The 20,216-nt window shown below is 41.7% G+C and overlaps 5 protein-coding genes across 10 annotated transcripts; 1 reads left to right on the top strand and 4 right to left on the bottom strand.

Annotated features, from left to right (window-relative positions):
- Positions 1-4,077: 4,077 nt before the first annotated feature.
- LOC113564086 (zinc finger protein 420-like) lies at positions 4,078-5,185 on the bottom strand. Its single transcript, XM_026978865.1, has 2 exons — positions 5,030-5,185; positions 4,078-4,977 (listed from the first exon to the last, which is right to left on the bottom strand). The coding sequence occupies exons 1-2, from the start codon at positions 5,035-5,037 to the stop codon at positions 4,134-4,136; spliced, it is 852 nt and encodes a 283-aa protein (XP_026834666.1). The 5' UTR covers positions 5,038-5,185; the 3' UTR covers positions 4,078-4,133.
- Positions 5,186-5,447: 262 nt separating this feature from the next.
- LOC6541841 (calcium uptake protein 1 homolog, mitochondrial) lies at positions 5,448-8,915 on the top strand. 5 transcript variants are annotated; one of them, XM_026978933.1, is made up of 9 exons: positions 5,448-5,882; positions 5,950-6,136; positions 6,883-7,045; positions 7,152-7,189; positions 7,246-7,360; positions 7,415-7,575; positions 7,758-7,766; positions 7,981-8,440; positions 8,507-8,814. In XM_026978933.1, the coding sequence occupies exons 1-9, from the start codon at positions 5,590-5,592 to the stop codon at positions 8,659-8,661; spliced, it is 1,581 nt and encodes a 526-aa protein (XP_026834734.1). In that variant the 5' UTR covers positions 5,448-5,589; the 3' UTR covers positions 8,662-8,814. The 5 variants fall into 5 exon arrangements, with proteins under 5 accessions (XP_026834734.1, XP_015014505.1, XP_015014507.1 ...); XM_015159021.2 differs by lacking the exon at positions 6,883-7,045 and adding an exon at positions 6,526-6,685 and having other exon boundaries at positions 5,449-5,882; positions 8,507-8,892; XM_015159019.2 differs by lacking the exon at positions 7,758-7,766 and having other exon boundaries at positions 8,507-8,915.
- Positions 8,843-13,489, bottom strand: LOC6542517 (zinc finger protein 724). Of its 2 annotated transcripts, none has more exons than XM_001970092.3 (3): positions 11,290-11,450; positions 10,176-10,991; positions 8,843-10,110 (listed from the first exon to the last, which is right to left on the bottom strand). In XM_001970092.3, the coding sequence occupies exons 2-3, from the start codon at positions 10,984-10,986 to the stop codon at positions 9,173-9,175; spliced, it is 1,749 nt and encodes a 582-aa protein (XP_001970128.1). In that variant the 5' UTR covers positions 10,987-10,991; positions 11,290-11,450; the 3' UTR covers positions 8,843-9,172. The 2 variants fall into 2 exon arrangements, with proteins under 2 accessions (XP_001970128.1, XP_026834733.1); XM_026978932.1 differs by lacking the exon at positions 11,290-11,450 and adding an exon at positions 12,920-13,489 and having other exon boundaries at positions 8,918-10,110.
- Positions 13,490-13,797: 308 nt separating this feature from the next.
- Positions 13,798-18,226, bottom strand: LOC6543340. Its single transcript, XM_001970093.3, has 4 exons — positions 18,089-18,226; positions 17,920-18,039; positions 16,019-16,900; positions 13,798-15,574 (listed from the first exon to the last, which is right to left on the bottom strand). The coding sequence occupies exons 3-4, from the start codon at positions 16,888-16,890 to the stop codon at positions 14,926-14,928; spliced, it is 1,521 nt and encodes a 506-aa protein (XP_001970129.1). The 5' UTR covers positions 16,891-16,900; positions 17,920-18,039; positions 18,089-18,226; the 3' UTR covers positions 13,798-14,925.
- A 307-nt stretch (positions 18,227-18,533) lies between these two features.
- LOC6541902 (ubiquitin-conjugating enzyme E2Q-like protein CG4502) lies at positions 18,534-20,175 on the bottom strand. Its single transcript, XM_026978840.1, has 4 exons — positions 19,946-20,175; positions 19,711-19,834; positions 19,286-19,635; positions 18,534-19,221 (listed from the first exon to the last, which is right to left on the bottom strand). Exons 1-4 carry the CDS (start codon positions 20,002-20,004, stop codon positions 19,137-19,139), a joined length of 618 nt encoding a protein of 205 aa, XP_026834641.1. The 5' UTR covers positions 20,005-20,175; the 3' UTR covers positions 18,534-19,136.
- Between the last annotated feature and the right edge of the window lie 41 nt (positions 20,176-20,216).

Below are 20,216 nucleotides of genomic sequence, written 5' to 3' on the forward strand. Positions count from 1 at the left end.
AGGTTAACTTGGTTTCAAGCGGTATTTTAAATTTTAACCATTACACTTTAAGACATTTTATCTCATTTTTACGCACTGGCCTTCCTAAGAAAATGAACGAAACAGCTACACACATGGGGTCTTAATGTAATGCTTATGTTTATTTTACAAAATGAGCTTGGCACTTTTGACGCGCTTTTTGGTAAATTTGCAGTTTTTTTTTGTGTTTTTTGTGCGGCCTAATTAAGTAAAAATATTTACACAAGCCACATGTCCTCACCCACCTCAACTTTACCATTTTAAACGCCCACAAAATGCTTGGCTCCTGCTCTCGGGTGATTTTCATTTTATGCCCTGTAAAAACAAATTAAAACGCGCTTACTTTTCGCACAAACATTTTTTTTGGGAACAACTTTTTAAGCGACTCTTTGTTGCGCGTGTTTAATTTTTAAAGACTTTGGCGGTTGGGTGTTTGGAATACAGTTTTGCAACAAAAGCGGTTACTTTTTGGCTTACCTGATAATTAAACAAGTAACGAAGCTTTTAAGCTACTTAACATATTTTAAGTAAGACTTTGAGCACTGCAATATATGTATTTTCAACTGATTAAGGAATTGGAAAAAATAAATAAACAAAGCCGCTAAACGACATAATAAAACTACAAAAAATACTTCCCAGTCGATCTAATCAAATGTTGTTCAGCTGTCAAATAAAGTTAGTACAGCTACGAACTCGCCTAAGTGACAACTACAAATCGCTGTGAATTGGACATGAAACAAACTAATAATGTATGCCAATGCAGTATGATACGAGGAAAAGAGCTTCTGGATGGGGAAAGAGCCAATCAATAAATGCATGTGCAGGGAAGAATGCTAAGGTTGGAAGTTTATCGGCCAGCAAGGACAAAGCAAACGAAATGGGGAAGGTAGAGGCTAAGACCAGGCGAAAGGGATAGCGCACTAAATCAGAAAGAGATCCCACTACAAAATCGAAAGAGATGGCTAGAAGGCATGGTAAGGTAGGTTGACTTACTCCCAATTGGTATTGGCATATTGGCCAACGTTTTCAGACGCCAAAGTGGATTGCCTCTTGATTAATTAAAAGCTCTTTGATGCTCCTCCTTGTGGGCGTGTGCTCACCTTTCACTCCTCGATATTCAGTCCTGCAGCCGCTGCCATATGCTCCTCCATATCCCTCATATATCACCATTTTGCTCCTTTTCAGTTCTGTGTAGGATAGCCATCCACAGAAGTCTTTGGCTCCATTCAATAAGGTTCAAAGGGTTATTTTACCATCGGGGCCGAAAATAACCACTATAACAAAAAAATATATTTGACTTTTAAAAATTACTCGTTATTATGGGAAAAACAATCAAACTTAAAGGAATTTGTTTAAGCAATCAACCATAAATCAATTCAGAAACTACCATTTAAAGCACACATGTACATATTGCATTGGCCTCAGCTGTAATCCCATAAGGCTGACTAACTCAGCTTCCACAAAGTGTCCTCTAAGTTCCATGCAAAATGTGTGCCAATTTGTGTGTTTGTACTTTGAGTCCTTTGCTAATGGTTTGTCCTCTGTTCCCACCCACAGCTCCTTCTCCAGAATTTGCCTAGCAAAGCGTAAATCAATTGCTTGCCAAAAGGAGCACAGGAGCAAAGGATGCAGCCAAAGGAACGCTTTCGACACAAGAAAACAACTGAGGCTAATTGCACAGGCGCAAATTCACCACCCCAAATACAGATACACTTAATCGGAAGTGTGGCGGAAAATTTAAGGTCTCATTTATAACTAATAACAGTCAACTTACAATCAATTGACCGAAGAGAACAGTTTATAAACGCAATTGAAATCGAGGACGACAAGTAAATTAAGCAGTTCGATGGCGTGACCAATTCTCGCATGGGAATCCATATCAGCACGAACATGAATGGCAACCAAGTGGGTTTACACCGAACACACAATTTGTACATAAACTCCAAGCATGGAATAACGGCTGGAACTGCTGAAGCCTGAGCCAGATGAGTTTATGAGTTTATTTATTATGAGTTTATTTAAGCCAATTTGTTTGGTAACAAGAGAATAAGGAACAAGAAACTAGGGCATATCTCGCTCAGGTGAGGCTTAAAATAAGTATATCACTTTTATGCAGGTTAGCAATGAAACTAGCCAACAATAACAAGCATCGCTATTGTATTAAAATATCACTGGTGTCTAAAAAATCAGGGACGCACATAAAATCCACTCAAAGCACTAACAAAGCTCAAATAACCGACTCACTTTAGCCCTATCAATTCAAGACATTTCCCAACCAAAACAAAAAGATCCACGCACGGTCCTTGGCAACATTAATATGAGCAAAGCTGACGACTAGATATAAAGACCTGTTGTCCTCTGAAGATGCACTACAACAAACACATAACGTATTTAAAATATATTGAAATAGTAATACGAGTGTAAGTAGTTCCTGCAAATGGGATATTATAATAATTTAGCTAATACACGTAGTGACGAAGCGCACCCAAAGAGGGCGGCTTCTTAGTGTACCTATTAATCTTGTATCTTGTATCTTGTCGCCAATCTTGTATCCCAGTCTAGTTTTGAAGTAGTAGCAATAAGAATAATATATTATATTTAGCCATTTTTTGTCTTAGTGCACGATCAGAATTGTGGAAGTGCAAAACCGGTTAATTGGCTGGGAGAACTGACTGTGGCGTGGACAGGCAGATAGATATAAAGGCCTAATGGCGCCAACGACGATTACTGAAAACATAGACATTAAATGCAGAGGAAGTGACATTAATTGCATTGATTTAGCAGGCCCTGCAGACCCACAGGCTAACTGATAAAAGTTGGCCACGTCTGGCTCCATTATTGGGATGCCCCCAAAGGCCAATCGACAAACAATTTCCGGAGCATGGGCTTTAAGGGGAGCCTTTGAAATAGCAGGCCATTTGCCTGGAATGGTCATTACGCACTCATTGCGTATGCACTTCCAATTATTTGAAATTGTTGCTAATGAGAAATTAATTTGCAAAATGCTAATCAAGCGGTGCCAGTTGCTCGTTGGTCAGATCTCCATTCTAATTCCAACAAATTGCAAATGAAGTATTGCGAACGGATCGAACTGATTTAATTAAGACGGCCAGCCAGTCGACTGAGTTTCGAAATTTTACCATTGAATCGTGTCAGACTAATGCGGATTTAATTGTTTCAATTCGGACAGGCCAAATGAAACCGAGTTGTAATGAGAGCAAATCACCGAAACCTGGCCAGCATTTTACGTAATAGTGTATCATTTTGTATGTTGAAGGTGCGCTCGTCACTACGCTGGTGCTTTTCTTTCACTTCATAGAGCGTGAAAGCGGAAGTTGCTTGCAACATGTTGATTCAAACATTATTATTAGCACTGGGTGGCGGCACTGGTGGAAAAAGCGATAAATAAGTATCGCTCAATAAATACGTCAGCGATTCAGACAATTGGGGCTTGGCCAACATTAATCAAAACCTCAGGTGGATGCAGACTCACCTGCAACCAGCCTCCCATATTCTGTTGTGCTTTGGATGCATTTCGAGTTCCGAGTGGTTTACAACGGGCGGTTGCCAAAAGCATCGAAACTCCTTATTTCAGCGAGCGTGTGTGCAATTAAACTGCCTGATTGATACATTTTGATTGATTAATGGGATTCAAAGAACTTGCGTGCCGGCAATCAGCCGTCACTTGCCCGCTAAAATACGGAGCTGCGATTCTATAAGGTAAACATTCCCTTGGAGGTGGTAGAGCCCTCAAATTTTATTTTAGCGCTCTTCAACAGAAAATGTAGGAAAACGTAAGGATCCAATATTTTAAATATTGTAATATTAAACAAAGCTAGATGTTCAACTAATCATCACTAATTTAATTCATTTAATTGCACGGAACCCCTTAATAGTTTACTATAAATGAAATATTATTTGCTCATTCCAATGTTGTTCGATCCAGCGACAACAATAAGCTTTACAGACTAGGTGCTACTTCCGATAAATATGAGTTTAGGCGGCACCGTGTGTGCGATCACAGGTGATTTTTGAGACTAGACTTCCAATTATAGTTCCTTTTGCAGTTCAAACATTGATAAGGCTCTCCATCCGGGTGATTACGAATGTGGGCTTTAGACTTTTTGTACTGAAGTGGTCCTCTGGCAAATGAAGCACTCGTGCTGACGTCCAGTTTGACTATGTGTTAGGCTGTTTTCCTTGAGAAAATATGACCGGGTTGAGGACTTTGGGCACTGGCTGCGTTTGTGCGGCTTATGCTTGGAGTGAATTTGCATGTGGACTTTCAGGTAAGATTCATGGACAAAATCCTTCGGGCATTCGGGGCACTTGAACATTCGATCTACCAAGTGAGTGCGCAGGTGGTCCTTAAGACACTGCGACCTCCCGAAAGTTTTAGGACACTCGGAGCACTGAAAAGGTCGTTCCCCTGTGTGCGTTCGCATGTGCCGTCTAAGGGTCGACTTGGTTGCCAGAGTCTTTGAGCACTCGGGGCACTGCATTAGCTTCAGCTGGGAATGGGTCCTCATATGTACTTCGAGCTGCTTGGGGAACTGAAACTCCCCCGAAGAGTGGGTACATCTGTGCAGAGTCCTATCCTTGGTATTATCCATACAGAAACTATAATTTTCCGCATAATCCTCCTCAATTAATTCCTTCTTCACTTGCAATTCGAAGTAATAGGATTCACTATCTAAAGCCTGGCCATCTGCTTCTGGGAAATCATCTTCAATCGGCTCGTTTTTCACCTGGATATGCCTGTCATCTGGGTAAGGATCCACTGTTCCTAAGTTCTTTTCCAGATCTTTATTTTTCCCATGTTCGGGGACCTGGTAGCATGGATTCTCTTTCTGTGGATCATATGGCTCTACGAGGCATTTATGCGTATTTCTACTAAAATCCTTCTCTGTAGTTTCGCCGAATTTCCTTTGAAATTCCAACTGGGAACTCTTTGTTTTTCTGTAAATAATTTTAATAGTACGGTTTCCGGAGCACCATGTCAGCTACTTACTGTTTCATAGTTTCCTCCTTATTAGTATCGAGTATGCACAGCCATAGCTGGTTTAGGGAACTATGGCGTTTATCACATTTATACAAATACAAATTTGTAAACAAACAAGAAAACAAACTTTAACTCCAAGCAGCTGATTAGAGCAATGAACAAAAGCTGAAAGATGTGCAACACGAAAATACCATAAATTCGGTATTTTCTGGTTGTTCCTATTGCACAATTCATCGCATGCTCTTTAAACAAACAAATTTAATATAATGTACTCATTAATCTACTCAATAACCTACTTAATATAATTTATTCTTAAAATCACTTAAATATTCTTCGTATTCTTTAAAGTTTCATTTATTTATTGTTTTGTTTGATTGGAGTGGTGCATGTGGACAAAGTGCAGTGTAATACTCTCTAAAACACCAGACATCAAAAGTAAACACATCACCGCAAGTTGGTATTATCCATATAACAGAATCCGGTAACACTAACGTATTTGCCAAAAATGCGCATAAATATCGAAGTTGATTTAATAATATAGAGAAACCTAGTTAAACACGCTATCGAAAATGTCTGTGCTGCGATTCCTGGTGACGCGCCAGGCCTTGGCTGCCCTAACGAGACCAAGAACCTTCAATATCCTCCAAAACCCAGCACAAATCGCCTGCGCCTCCACTTTGTGCAACCGAAATAGCAATCATAATGCCCAGGATCTGACCAAATCGAGTGCCAATTTAAGTGTGATGCAAGTTAGGGGCCACAAACGCTTTGGCCATCAGGAGGAGAAGACGCCCAATGTGACAAAGTACTTCCACCTGTTCATCCTTAGTTTGTTCATCATTTCGGTACTGGACTGGGGCAAGTGAGTAAACTAACCAAAAAAGTATTTTCAGACAAGTCAAAATTATTAATTTGGAATCTATTTTTAGAGTGAAGCGCCTGTTGTTGCCAAAGGTGGACGCGGATGCTGGACAACGTCCATCATCGGAGGCTGGCGTTAATGGCGAGGATAAGACATCCGAATCGGACGATAGCGAGGATGAGGATTCGGAATCCGATCTGCACCTGCACGAGGGCAAGAAGATCCGCGAGAAAGTTGGTTTCCGCGAGAGGAAGGTATAAAGCTGCTTGACGACGCTACAGTTCTCTGTCTCTATAACTCTGTAAAAAGATCCTTTATACTTTCGTTTAATTCCGGTTTTCACAGTTTTAAAAATTGCTGAAAAATCTTTTAAAATCTTCGTTTAAAAACGTATTTTCAATATTTGTTATTCTGAAAAAATGTACTCGTTATTTGATATCTTTTTGCCACATGACTTAACCACTATTTGCAAAATGAAAGAGTTTTTGTAGCAGTCGTGAGGACCGGATAAAACAAAAATTTTAATATATTTTAAAATTTCGTATATTATGTTAAACCAAACTCTTTGATTATTACCGTTTCTTTTATGTTTGTGACGTCTTGTTTTTGACCCACCATCAAACACATTAAACACACCACGAAGATCATTGAGTATGAGAACCGAATCAGGCAGTTCTCCACACCCGACAAAATTTTTCGTTATTTTGCCACCGTAAGACTGCAGGATGCCACCCAAACGATTGTCTGCATGACTCCCGAGGATTTCCTTCGCTCCATTTATCCGGGAATCAAGCAGCCAGATGGTAAATCACTCATTGAGATGACCACATATAGAGTTATATATTTAGTTATTAGATTAATTTTCCTAAGGATATTTTTTATATTTCGAGTTGTTTTTGTAACTTTGAGTTAGCATAACTTTTCATAATTTGAAGCGTTCGTTAAGAGAAATTCATGATTCCTGCCCTTTCGTAAGCTAAACCTACGTTGTTCGCCTTAGATAATTGAGTATGAGAACCGTATCCGGCAGTTCTCCACGCCGGACAAAGTGTTTCGCTACTTTGCCACCATACAGGTGCCGGTGGCGGATGACCGTCATGAAGTCTACATGACTCCGACCGACTTTTTAACAAGCATGACGCCCGGCATGAAGCAACCAGATGGTATGTGCTAGAAAATCAGGGAAAATCTTCAGAAAGCCTCTTTTTCAGAACTTACTAACCTACAACATGTTTAGAGAGTTCCTGCAATAACAGCTATTTCTTTTAGGCTTGGGTCTGGACCAATATCGTCGATATGATCCTAAGGTAAGTCGAAAATGCATTTGTAATGTAAGTAAATAACTTAAGCTTTCCCCTAACAGTCTGTTGGCGAGCAGCTCAATTTGCACCTGGAGAAGAACAGCATTTTTTACAAACTGGGCTCATACGGACTGATCACATTCTCAGACTACATCTTCTTGCTCACAGTTCTCTCAAGTAAGTGATAAGTATTCCATTGAATACATTCCAATAACCTCGTTTTCTTTCTAGTTTCACGGCGCCACTTTGAGATTGCATTCCGCATGTTTGATTTGAATGGGGATGGTGACGTGGACTGCGAGGAATTCGAAATGGTGGCCACCTTGGTGAGGCAGCAAACCAGCATGGGAACCCGACACCGAGATCACGCCAACACAGGAAACACCTTTAAGGTAATAAGACTCAGTTGCACTAGATATTAATCAGAAAGAGTACCTCGAGCCGTACTAAATACGATTCCATTTGTATATTTGTGTATTCTCTGTCTTTTCGCTTTGAACCTAAATATTGAACGCGTGTCTAAACTGTGTACATATCGAATCTTAACTTCCCTCTGTTTTTGATGTACTTACAGTCCTTGAAGGTACTTTGTGTGATAATGCTTATTGACCTCTTTTGCCTTTTCAAATTTATTTTCAAAACATTCAAACACAATCGCACTCAAGTTAAACCAAATCACATTTTTCGTAGTTAATTCCACGATGCACCTGCTCCCATGCACACAAGTTAATCTTCTTTATGTCAAAATAATATTGTTTTGGAAATTTTAATTTCTTATTTTTAAATCGTTTTCGTAGGGTGTGAACTCGGCTTTAATCACATATTTCTTTGGCCCCAATATGGATGAAAAGCTGACGATTGAGAAGTTCCTGGATTTCCAGGAGCAACTGCAAAGGGAGATCTTGTCACTCGAATTTGAAAGAAAAGAACCCAACGATGAGGGGAATATAACAGAAGCGGATTTCGCAGAACTCCTACTGGCCTATGCTGGATATCCGTTAAAAAAGAAGCAAAAGAAGTTAAAGAGGGTTAAGAGGAGATTTAGGGACCATGGCAAAGGAATCTCCAAACAGGACTATCTAGATTTCTTCCATTTCCTAAACAACATTAACGACGTGGACACTGCCCTGACTTTCTACCACATCGCCGGTGCCTCGATTGATCAACAAACTTTGCAGCACGTGGCCAAAACGGTAGCCATGGTCAATCTTTCGGATCATGTGGTGGATGTGGTCTTCACCATCTTTGATGAGAATAGTAAGTTTCATATTTAATTGTGAATTTAAAGAGATAACATAAATTCATTCGTCCAACCTCTTTTAGATGACAACCAACTCAGCAACAAGGAGTTTATTTCGGTGATGAAGAATCGCGTGCAGCGTGGATTGGAGAAACCCAAAGATACAGGATTCCTAAAGATGATGCGATCGGTGTTCAAGTGCGCCAAGGAAACCAAGCCTGTGCTGCTGGACATCTAAAGATCGCCACTCCGTGGATTCTCCCGCTTCAAGCGCCCCAATCTTAGTCATTTTTTCCTACGCTTACGCTTCTGTTTACTATTTATTTTGGTAGTTAACATTTACACAAATCGATTTTAGCTCAATCTTTGTAATTGCTCGACACCCAGGCAGGTTTTATGAAATTATGACTTGCTTTTGTATATTTCACCGACTCTTGTGCACTTAACTCGTTTATTTTTTAATAAAAAAATATATATCATAATATTTATAAATAAGTACAACTTAAGTTTTTTTCTGTAGCTTATCATTCAGTTCTCAAAGCTTTTATATCATTTAGGAGTTGGATTATGGCGCGTTGTTATGACATAAAGATATGAATATAAATATATTAATAGGGAATGCTTTAATGATCCTTACTAGCTAATTTATGTGAAATAAGGGATTTTCAATCCTCTTTATGCATTAGAAACACTGGCCTAGAATTTAAAATTCCCGCTCAGTTTATATTATTGTGGGTTCGAAACATTTTCTATGCCACATCTACCTCCTCTTGCTCCTCGTCCACCACATCATCGATACTCATTCCGTACAATTCCAAGTCATGCTTTTTAAGATGGGCCGTATAAGCATCCAATTCCGTGAATCGCTGCTGGCACTCGCAGCATTCTAGACAATCTTCCACAGAACTGTCGCCATCATCGTCACTGTCGTAAATGGACGATTTGCGGCTACTCTGCTGGTCCACATGCCTGGTCTTGTGATCTGAGTACTCCAGATAGTCCCTGAACTTGGAGGGACACCTCAGACACTTGTACCAGCGATCCCTGACATGAGTGACCATGTGTTTTTTAAGGGTGGAGCACTCCCTGAAGGGTTTCCTGCATTTTGAGCAGCTAAAAGGCTTCTCTCCCGTATGGATCATATAGTGACGTTTAAGATTATGACGAGTTCCGAAGGGACGATGACATAAAGGACAAGGATAAGATCTGCGAGTGCGACTTACAGGCTTTCCAGATACATTTCCATCGTTGCTCAAGGAAGATGAGGAGTTGGCACTGCTGCAGCTGCGAGGAAGTGGCGGACGACTTGGCTGCGTGTGTGGAGGAACCTTTTCCGGAAGACATTGAATAGGTGGTATTAAAGTAACCATTAAACTGGGCTGTGCCTCCACATGTTGCTGATCCTCTTCTTCTCGGTCCCCTTCCTCTATTTCGCAATCATCCTCTTCCATCTCATCCGAATGCTCCTCCGCTGTTTTATCGCCCAGTTCCTCCGGTTGAGGTTTTACCATAAGATTCTTGCTTTCACAATCTTCACACCTTGTAGAATCCTGCTCCAGAGGTGGTCCCAAGTGACAGATCATGCAAATAAATTGAGGATCATGTGAGTGCCTTCGACGATGCTTCTTAAGATCGCTAAATTCCCGAAAACGTCGCTCGCACAGATCACATGGGAACGGTCTTTCACCTGGAGCAAATTAAATTATGAGAGATCAGTGGACATATTGGAATATCATATTTCAAGTTCAGTACCTGTATGTATCATCATATGACGTCTTAGATTGTAATTAGATTGCACTTTCTTTCCGCAGTCAGGACATTCGTACATATGCCTTCCCCTTCTGTTGGCACCTGGTCGCCTCTTCACTAATCTCCTCGAGCCCGAAGATTTCCTTTTGATGACATTCTCTGCCTTGTCTTCCTCTTCCTGGTCGGAGGGCACAATGATTACCTGTTCCTGGGAATTCTCGTTCTGAGTTTCCTCCTGTCGCCGCTCATTCAGGACGCAGCTTACAGTGTTTGATGGAAGATTCACATCTTCGTTTTCTTCGCTAGCTTCGTCATGATCACTATCACTTAGCTCGATTTCTGCGACAACGGTGTGCACCTGTCTGGGAATGAGCTCGATATCTGGAGTTATCCTCCTAATGGACGAATTCCAATGCGCTAGACTCCTGGCTGCGCTGATAATCAGACCCCTGGGTGATGGAGCCTCCTCCTCGTCTAATTCGATTACCTCTTGGTCTCTTCGCTTCTCGGCCTCCCGCTCTTCCAACTCTCTTTTCTCCCTTTTCTGCTGTTCCTTGATTCTTTTTATTTCCAACTCCTTTTCCCTCTGCTGCTGACCGATTTGCCACAGGAAACTCTTGATTTTCACATCATCTATTGATATAAAGTTCTCTTCGGGCTCCTGGTATTCATATCTGACCGGATCGGGGGGTAGTAGTCCGCAGGCGGCGTCGCAGCTAGCGTCGCAGCAGGCAGAGGCAGAACAGCAGGGCAGCAGAGTGCAGTCCTTGCAGCAGTCCACGCAGGACGATGGTTTATTCAGAGCCAGCTCCATCAAATCTGCAATGTTAGAATGATCAGAAATGAACGTAAGAAGTTAAATGATCCGAACTGCAGCAAAAAAAAACATTGCATAAACGTAGGCGTGTTTTATATCACAGAAAAATTCCTATGTTGAAGTACTGCGGATAACTAGCGTCTTATCAGTATTTGCAATTTAAAATGTCTCAACTGCAAGAAAATGACTTTCTAATATGGAAAAACTACAATAAAGATTGTCCAACGACAAAGTAACAATATATTATATTTCTATATGAAGCAACCGGCTAATATGTATCCTGACAAGTCGCATACGCACCATTGATAACCCAGGAGATTCCGATCGTATGAATTCTGCGATTGCACACCCCTCTCGCCCTCTTTGCGAAGATTCGCTCCTTTCTTTCGTTTTTTATCCGCAATTTGTGCGCTCGGCGATGGCGATTGAGCTGCGTCTGCCGTGCGAAGAAGTGAAGAAGAAACTGGATTCGCGATTCGCGATTTGCGGCTTGCCGAGCAGCCACCTCTCGGCAAAAACAACAAAACGCCGCAAAAGTCGAGCTTCGGTCGACGTCGACGGCGACTGCGCTGCCGCGGCGCTGCTCGGTCTGTGAATCAGCGAAGCGAGCAGAGCAGCAACAACAACAACCATGTGGGCAGCGCTTAAGGCTTTTTTTGTGCACACAAACGTGAGCCTTAGCCCCCCTTTCCCACCAATACCCCTTCTCCTTTGGCGTGTTAACTTGATTTTTCTTCTGGCCACGCAAGAGCGAAATACGAAAAACAAAGAAAATGCCCCAAAACAACAACAAGGGCAACAACAAAAACAATTGCAATTACAGCCGGAGCAACAGGCGCAGCAGCAACAACAACAGCTCACGATTTTTGCTCGCAAGAGCATAGGCGTAGGCAGGACACGAGAAGGGGGTAAGGCAACTGGAACCAATTCCTTATGAAGGTCTTGCAGGTCTTAAGCAATGGCATTGTCTTTTAAGCTAACTATACATATACTTAGCTTATCTTAAATAAAATGCCAATATGACGCAAATATGATAAATTACTTTTTATTAAACTAGGTCTGACTGAAGGAGAAAACAAAATTTAAGAATGTTTATAATTGGGAGAGGTGGGACCCCCCTCGACACAACTGCTTACGCCCGTGCAGAGAGGCGAAGAGAGAGCAGGAGAGTGTAATGGAGGGGGAGGTGGGCGGGAGAGTGGGCGAGTGGGAGTACGGAAGCGTGGAGTGAGTGGGGTTACAGGGGGTAGGTGGAGCAGCGTGACCAAAGCGTAAAAACCAACAACAACAGCGACGGCAACGCCAACGCCGATGCCAATGCCGACGTCAACGTCGACGTCGAAAAAAAAATTTATTGACGTCCGAGCAGCAGCACTAAAGTAAAACCGTGCGCCTTCAACTTTTTTCATTCGCAGTTGCTTTTCTTCTTATTTTTAGCTTTGTTGTTGGTTTCCTTTTTATGCATGTATATACGTGTATACGAACATACGTGTACATATACTTTAGTAATTGACTTTAATTATTGGCCGCTTCTTTGGTTATTTTCCATTTTCAGGGCGATCTTTTGTTAAGTGCTCAATAATTGCCTGAAAATCGCTCGATCGTTTTTTATGAACTGTTGAAAAGTCGCTTACGGGTGGAAAATTATCCATTTTCTTTCCTTTTACATTTATTACTAAAGGAGCACAGCACAAATCAAGTTCGACTAGTTTTCGGTTTTCAAAACTAACGTTTCCTAAGTTTAATTGCTTTGTAAATAAGTTTTTCGTCCTGTGACTTAAGTAGTTATAAATTATCTAGAAGCTTTTAAAACTTAATTTATAAACGTATATTCAACCCGTTCTATTAATCATTTATGCGTATAATGGGCGTATAATACGTATACTCCAAATAACTTGAACAATATTCAAAAGGCGAAAGACAAACTCACCTTAACTGGATCGACTCACCTCGGAACCGACTTATGTACATATGCATATATGTATGCAATGTACATAGTCAGTTTTGAGTCACTTTTCGAGGGCTAGGATAGCGTGTTTTCTTCTAATTTGTATTCCATCAGCGTGGGTAGTGGGGTTCTGCCCCTGTGATGATATGGAGCCGGATCCCCAGGTCCGCCTCGAATGCTTGGCTAGGCTCCCGATTGCTCTGGTGTCTCGGTCTCGGAATATTGGCGATCGTGACTGCTGCGCTTAGTTATCTTATTTTTTGTTCTGTTTTTTGCCATAAAACTCGTTTGTATCGGATCCACTCACACGTCCAGCCGCTTGAAGCGAACCACAGACGCCCACTCGACTTGGTCCGTGTGGAATCGGCCTGGCTTATCGGTGCTTTCGGTCTCCGTCTCCGTCTCGGTGCCTGGTTTCTGGCTTCTGGCCTGGGGGATTGGCGTCCGTGTTCGAGGCACGAGCATCTGGCCATGTGCATTGTGTCCTATCTGTGTGGGGAACCAGTATGTCGCTGTCTGCGAATGGGGAGCAATGCTCGGCTTCCCACTCCCCAGGTGTTCGAACTTTTCGGTGCGTGTGTGTGCATCTCGTGTGTATGGATACCTACTCGAGCTTGCAGGTGCTTCACGCTGGCACGATATCATAAAAGTTGTATATACATGTAGTAATTTTTATCTATTTATTCTTCTTTATGTATTTATGAAAGTATGGTAGAAGGATTTCAGTATTTCGTTGTTCAACTAGATCAGTTGAATAGGAACTGTATTTCGTTAGCTTTAGTTACTTACATACATATAACCTAAACAAAAAAAAAGAATAAAGTCAAGGTCAAGTTCACTGGCCGTGAGATAACTTTTACTTAACCCGCTCTTTTATAATCTAGTTAATATATCTTTAAAGTTTTTTTTCTGTAAGTTGCATTGAACACACCTCCTTATGTATCCCTATACAAACCTTTTAGCCCAACCAACAAAAACAGACAATTTGATCGATTGAAAAAATGTGTAATAGGCAATTCTTTCGTTTTGGATCCTTTCTAAGTATAACATTTTCCTGAAACTACGTAAATTCGCTTACGATAATTAGAATCGAATCGTAAATCTATATAATATATGCGTTACTATATCAGTAGGTTTTTGGGGTTACGCGCAGATATTTGCGCTAAATTGGATCACATTATAGGCAATATAATGCTGAATTACATATAGGCATAAAGGAAACATATTTGGCAAAATTGGGGTTTTGTTCTTAAAATCTAGGGTGAGGTTGCGACTAAAAACAAAACTAAAGTATAAGCTCGTACTTAAATAAGGAAGTGTGTAAAAAAAATAGATTGTTTAATCAAAACATTGGAAATGGAGAACATCATATAACACAAAGATCTGGCTATATATAGTGAACCTTAGGCTAACAAATTAAAAACAAATGTTTTCTAGGGGTGAAAGAGGGTGTAAGTGTGCTTCGATAAATGATATGCAAGATGGTTTAGAACTTCAGACAAACAACTTAACTATGTACAACAAAACTACGACCTAATATTAAGCAAGTCAGGATCGATTGAGATCCCGAACTTAAGCGTGTGTGTTATTGGTTATTTTGGGTCGATTTTCTTAAACAAAAATCAAAGTACCACCAATTTATCTGTTGTGTCTTCAGGGAGACTTGCTTTGAACACTATAAGAAATATACTTTATAAACCATTTTTAACCTCTTACATATTGCTCCAAAGGTATCCTAATTCAATTTTTTTTTGTAAAAAATATTGCTTGTGGATTCATAACAAAACCCTTGGTTTAGTTGACATTCTAGAACTTATAAATGATCAAGCTAAGCGTGTTTATCGGAAAATAATTTCAATAAACCTTCTGAAGGATTCAAAGCAAATCATCTAAAGTGTAGCAAGGATTAATTTTTGGCGCCTGAGATTATAAGCATTTCTTAGCATTCCTAAAACCGACCCCTAAGCTAAGATAATCTGTGTATGTTTTTAAAGCTTTTGCGGCACATCTTTGCTAGTGGCTCCCGTTCGCTCGTGATTGACAACAAACTTCTTGGCGCCCGACAATCCCTGCTTGTTGATATAGAAGCTCTTCTGGGCCAGCGGCGAACCACCGCCATCTGAATCCACCACCAGGCGATTCAGGAAAGTGGCAGCTGTCTTGGCACCACTGTCGCAGGAGGATGACTCTATGCTAATGGTGGAGCATCCACCGATTGAGGAGGTCTCGCTTTTGGCATCGTCCATTAGAGTGGCATCATCCACCAGGTCGTTGACCAGCACCTGCGTACTAGACGATGCAGTAGACAGTATGGAAGAGGTGCGACTGCGGCAGGAGTGCGTCTCCGATTCGGGTATCGAAATGCCCTCGTCGATGCTTTGGCTCTGGCTTCCTCCGGAAACGAGGCACATGGCAGCCTCCAGATTGGGACCGCTGCCAACTCCTCCGGGCGAGGCGGAAACGGGCGACGGACATCCTGAGCTACTGCTATTATTATTTATTCCACTTCCGCTCACCGAATTACTTGTGCACAGCTTCGAGATGAACAACTTGGGCGTAAGGCGACCGTCAAAGGTTCCGGAATCCGGACTGGGACACACCGACGAAGGTGATTGGCACACCGGTGAGGAGCCGCGACTGAAATGGAAAGGGAAAGCCATTTTCGTTAATTTTGTATGTAAGCCCTTTGTCTAAATATTCAGCAAGTAGCACAATTACTTACACCTATACTATTGGCTATCTAATATAATTAAATGAATGGTACTCGCACCACAATGGTATTATTTATAGCCTTTGAACAACTGCAACTAAGCCGAAAATATCTAAATTTAAATTTTACAAGAGGCCCGAAGTAATATAATTTTAGACTACAAGACACTAGCTGTTTTACTTCGATCTGAAATACTATCAAAGCTAATATTTTAAATGCTATAAGGCGTATTTCATTGACTACAAACTGTTAAGCTGACTACTTTTTCAAAATCGAATGCGAACGACCCATTAACCCATTCAAAGCTAGTTGATTAAATAAACTAAAAATAATTATTCAGGTTAATATACTTTAGATATCCAATATCGTACCTCTCAGTGAATATTTTCTTCACAGGCGGAGGAGAGTACACGCTCCAATTGCTGCCCTGAGTGGGATTATCGTCCAGCTCAAATTTTCTTTTCACGGGTCCCAGCTGAGATGGCCTCATGGCAATGGGAGACATCGACCTCCTGGTGGCAAACGTGCGTCTCGTGGGCGACGGGGAGTATGGTAGTCTCATGCCCGCGCGATTGTTTGTGGGACTGGGACTGGAACAGCTGGTAGTGCCGGTGGGTGGCAGGCTGACCTGCAGGGGATTGGAGAACTCGTCCGATTTGCACGACCAGTTCTCGGCCACCAGCGTCAGGTCCTCCCAGCTCTGCGAGATTTGTATTTCCCGATGAACTTCACGCTCATGGTTCACCTCCCGGCTGTTCAGGTCTGCGCATTCCTCCTGCCTCAGCTGGGAAACCCGCGGAGTGAGGCAGAGGGTAGCTCCATTGGCTGCCGTGGTCAGTGGACTATAGCTGGCCGAGTACCTTCTGGCTCGAGGTGTGAATATATTGAAGACGGGAGCCGGGGAAACCTCCCTGGAATTGGGCTGGGATCGTATGTGTATGTTCTTGCCGAAGCAATCGATGGATGGAGCATTCGGCATCTGGATATCCACCACCTGTTGGCTCTTCTTGGGCGTCTGTTCGTGCTCCCTGGCCGCCAGAGCAGCCGCTGCGGCTGCGCGTGTGGTCATCGGGGTCTTTCCCGATTTGCCCGCCGTCGGAGTCCGGATTATTGGCACACTGAGGCAGCGTTTGAGGGTCTTGGAGCTACCAGTCGGTGGCGGCGGATCCAGCGTGTCCATGGGCACTGTCGAGAGGTTCTCCTGCTGCTGCTCCTCGCCACTCGCTTTCGTCTCCGATTCCATTGCCGTGTATCTAAAAATAGCAATTGTTTACTTCTTGGTTCCCAGGGTTATTTTTATACCCTTGTTGAGGGTATGGCTAAATTGGGTAGCAGCTGTAATGATACTGCATTACTTAGTGTTTACTGGGTGCATCTGTAGTCAGATGTCTTTGATCTGGTTCAACCTTTCGGTTTTGAAACTCGGGATTTGGGTTATCTGAATGGTTTTTTGGTAGCTTAAGACTTTGATGTTTACTTGGGGCATGGATACTTGTATATAGTTTTCTTCCAATTAGGAACCCCTAAATTATATACATTTTTTAACTATACAGTGGCATCCGTTCTTAATTTAGGAAATTACAACGTATAGCCTAAATAAAACTCTGTAACCTTTGATTAATTGATACTATACTATGATGATGAGTAATATAGTACATCTCTATCTATTTGACACCTATATTCGCTATGGTAAAGTATGAAATATTCAATTATTATTTATCATTTGTGTCACTCAAAATTATTATAAAGAATTCTTTCCGGGTTGATTACAAATTGCAGATCTACGATAAGCTGCGATCATACCAAATGGCAATATCTTGTTCTAATTTAAAGAAGTATTTGAAGAGTTACAAAAAGATTGTAATCATTTTTCAAGGACTAATTCTTCAAATGCAACACTATATCCTTTAGCTCCAAAAGGAAAGATCGCTCATCAAGGCAGTTCCAAGATCCGCCGTGTCAAGAAAGCATTCCCTAGCATTTTTCCACAACAATTACGGAGATTCTTAAGGTGGCTAAGAATTTCCCGATTTTCCGCAGGACTTCGGGGCGCAGCGGCAGCGCAGCCGGCGTCGCTGCCGCCGCGGGCAGTGCGACTGTCTATTTTTTTCACCCACGAAGTGCGTTTGCAACTTTTGGCAGCCACTTTTCACGAGGTAAATGATACTTGCCCTTTGAAATCATTGCAGATTTAGCTTCGCCAAATCGTGTAGAACACTTGGCACTACCTTAAGTTTGCCAAAAACACGCGCAATTGGCCAAAAATACTTACAAAATTAAGTCCTGTGATTGTAATTTTCAGCTACCCGTTTAGTTTTTTTATAGTGTTGGCAAGCGACTAAATGCGAGTGACCACATACACGATTAGGCAGTATGACACACCGAGCATGGGCTAAAAAATTGAAATTATTTAAAATTCGACCAGTTCACGTATTACTTACACATTCACTTAAAATGTAGTATTTAAAGATAATTCAGTTTTGTAATTTCAATGATAAAGATCACTTGATTTCTTTCAAATCAGCTGGTATTTGGCCTGCGGCACTTTTGTTGTCTCATGCGGCGCTCGTCATGCATCTCTGTGTGAAAACGCTGTGCAACACTAAGCGCGCGCAATTACGTTACGTTTTGATAAATTCAAAAATTAAACGTTGCTGTTTTTAATAAATAAATAAATATTCTCTTATTTCGACAATAAAATTGAAATGTAAATCTGGAGCATAAAATATTTGTATGTTAAAAGATCTTAAATAACAATTTTATTAGCCAGATTAGAAGAATTTAAATATGCAAAAACAACATATCCTAAGTAACCATTGATGAATTTAAATATCAAAAGTCCCCAAGTAAATTGAAGTACGACCAGTCAATCAAAATGCGATAATAGACACATGTTACATTTATTTATTATGCATAGCTTAAAATGAAAGTGCGAATTTCGAGGAACACACTCATGTTTACAAGCTGATGCTGTAATTTGGTTTCTTGATGGTTTGTTTAAATTTAACAAAAATGACAACAAATTATAATAAAACAGTCGAACCAAGATATCAGACTAATTGATTCTGTAAATCTTTTGTAACTTAAAAATATGCGATAGGCGATTGAAATTATTATGGAAAAGTGCTTGTTTTTTCGTTTCTGTTCAACTAAATAATACTTAATTATCCATTCTGTATTCGGCGAAACTTCCGATTTACTGATGACTAAGAGCTAGAGTTACACTTTAAGCTAATTTGTTGCTTGATGCGCGTTTTTCCTTTGTTTCCTTTGCTGTTTTATTATTTCTTGTTGTTTGTTTCTTAGAATTCGTATTGTTGCTTTGGATGGTTTGCAATTGAAATCGTTCGTTACTTGACAAGTAGATGAAACAAAGGGATAGTATAAGGATGGATAGATGGCTTGAAGTATTACTAAGAGCGAACTTTGCTGGGTGGCTGAATATTAAATTACATTGGTTGTGTTGGCAAACGCAGAGCATCTGAGCATCTAACCATCGGACAGGGCGGGCGTCACCCATCCATACTTCTCGTGCGACTTCACCAGCGACCGGAACGACTCCTCCGCCTGGCGCCTGTGGAGCAATCACAGAGTGCAATCACAAATGATATTGAGATAAGATATATGTATTTCCTTACCGACTGAACTCCTTTGTACTCTTTGGCTTCCGCATGATCCTGCCCTGACCCTTGACCACGCTGGCTGCGAACTGCATGATGACCGCCTCCACCGTATAGGCACTGGCCCATCCGTGAGGCGTTAACAGCTCCATGCAGATGGCACCACCCTCCATCACGTAACCCTTCTCGATGCGCGGCTCCACCACGCGCATGAACGGCGGGGCGAAGGGGAAGTTGTCGGGGAAGCTCAGGTGCAACAGGATGGCCGGCACACCCATCTCAACCATATCTCTGGCCAGGGGCGAGTCGGGATCAATCACATGCAGGCGTACGTGCCACTCGAACAGGCTATCGTTGACGAGTTCCACCTGAGAAGATGGTAGGATGTTAGTAATTGTTCTATAAAAAGAGGATTTTCAAATCAAAATCAAAAGAGTCCTTACCGTGAAGACAGCATCGTTCTTGGTCTGCAGTCGCTCCATTTCGCGGTATTCCTTCATTAGGCGGCGGGATCGAATCGTCTGATCCGGCGCCGCCACCAATTGGCGTTCTCTCGTCGGCGCCACCCTGTGAGATGGATAGAAAGTACAGAGATCAGCTCTTTCAAATTAAAGATGGGTGATTCTTTCATGAAGCTTGCCGAATACAATTTGATTTCGTTGTTTTTAAAACACTTACTTATGATCTTGTCGTCGCCGCTTGCCTGGGGAATCCCAAACAGCCTGCTCGGCAGCCATTCGAACTACAGCATTCTTGGAGGCACCGCAGGATCCAGATCTCTGCTCCACCGCCCATTGCGACGCCTCCTGCCAAAGAGGGTGATGCCCAGTCTTAATTTCAATGATAAAGATCACTCGATTTCTTTCAAATCAGCTGATATTTGGCCTGCGGCACTTTTGTTGTTTCATGCGGCGCTCGTCATGCATCTCTGTGTGCAAACGCTGTGCAA

This window comes from Drosophila erecta, unplaced genomic scaffold (genome assembly GCF_003286155.1).
Source record: "Drosophila erecta strain 14021-0224.00,06,07 unplaced genomic scaffold, DereRS2 tig00000055-arrow-pilon, whole genome shotgun sequence".
Classification (NCBI taxonomy): domain Eukaryota; kingdom Metazoa; phylum Arthropoda; class Insecta; order Diptera; family Drosophilidae; genus Drosophila; species Drosophila erecta.

Coding starts and splice junctions, on each gene's coding strand:
- LOC6541902 (XM_026978840.1), bottom strand. CDS start 20,004: ATGGCTGCCGAGCAGGCTGTTTGGGATTCCCCAGGCAAGCGGCGACGA. Junction 19,835..19,945: donor CGGCGACGACAAGATCATAA/GTAAGTGTTTTA, acceptor TCCATCTCACAG/GGTGGCGCCGACGAGAGAAC. Junction 19,636..19,710: donor AGAACGATGCTGTCTTCACG/GTAAGGACTCTT, acceptor CCATCTTCTCAG/GTGGAACTCGTCAACGATAG.
- LOC6541841 (XM_026978933.1), top strand. CDS start 5,590: ATGTCTGTGCTGCGATTCCTGGTGACGCGCCAGGCCTTGGCTGCCCTA. Junction 7,046..7,151: donor CGGCATGAAGCAACCAGATG/GTATGTGCTAGA, acceptor TATTTCTTTTAG/GCTTGGGTCTGGACCAATAT. Junction 8,441..8,506: donor CACCATCTTTGATGAGAATA/GTAAGTTTCATA, acceptor AACCTCTTTTAG/ATGACAACCAACTCAGCAAC.
- LOC6543340 (XM_001970093.3), bottom strand. CDS start 16,890: ATGGAATCGGAGACGAAAGCGAGTGGCGAGGAGCAGCAGCAGGAGAAC. Junction 15,575..16,018: donor AAGAAAATATTCACTGAGAG/GTACGATATTGG, acceptor TTTCCATTTCAG/TCGCGGCTCCTCACCGGTGT.
- LOC6542517 (XM_001970092.3), bottom strand. CDS start 10,986: ATGGAGCTGGCTCTGAATAAACCATCGTCCTGCGTGGACTGCTGCAAG. Junction 10,111..10,175: donor TCATATGATGATACATACAG/GTACTGAACTTG, acceptor AATTTGCTCCAG/GTGAAAGACCGTTCCCATGT.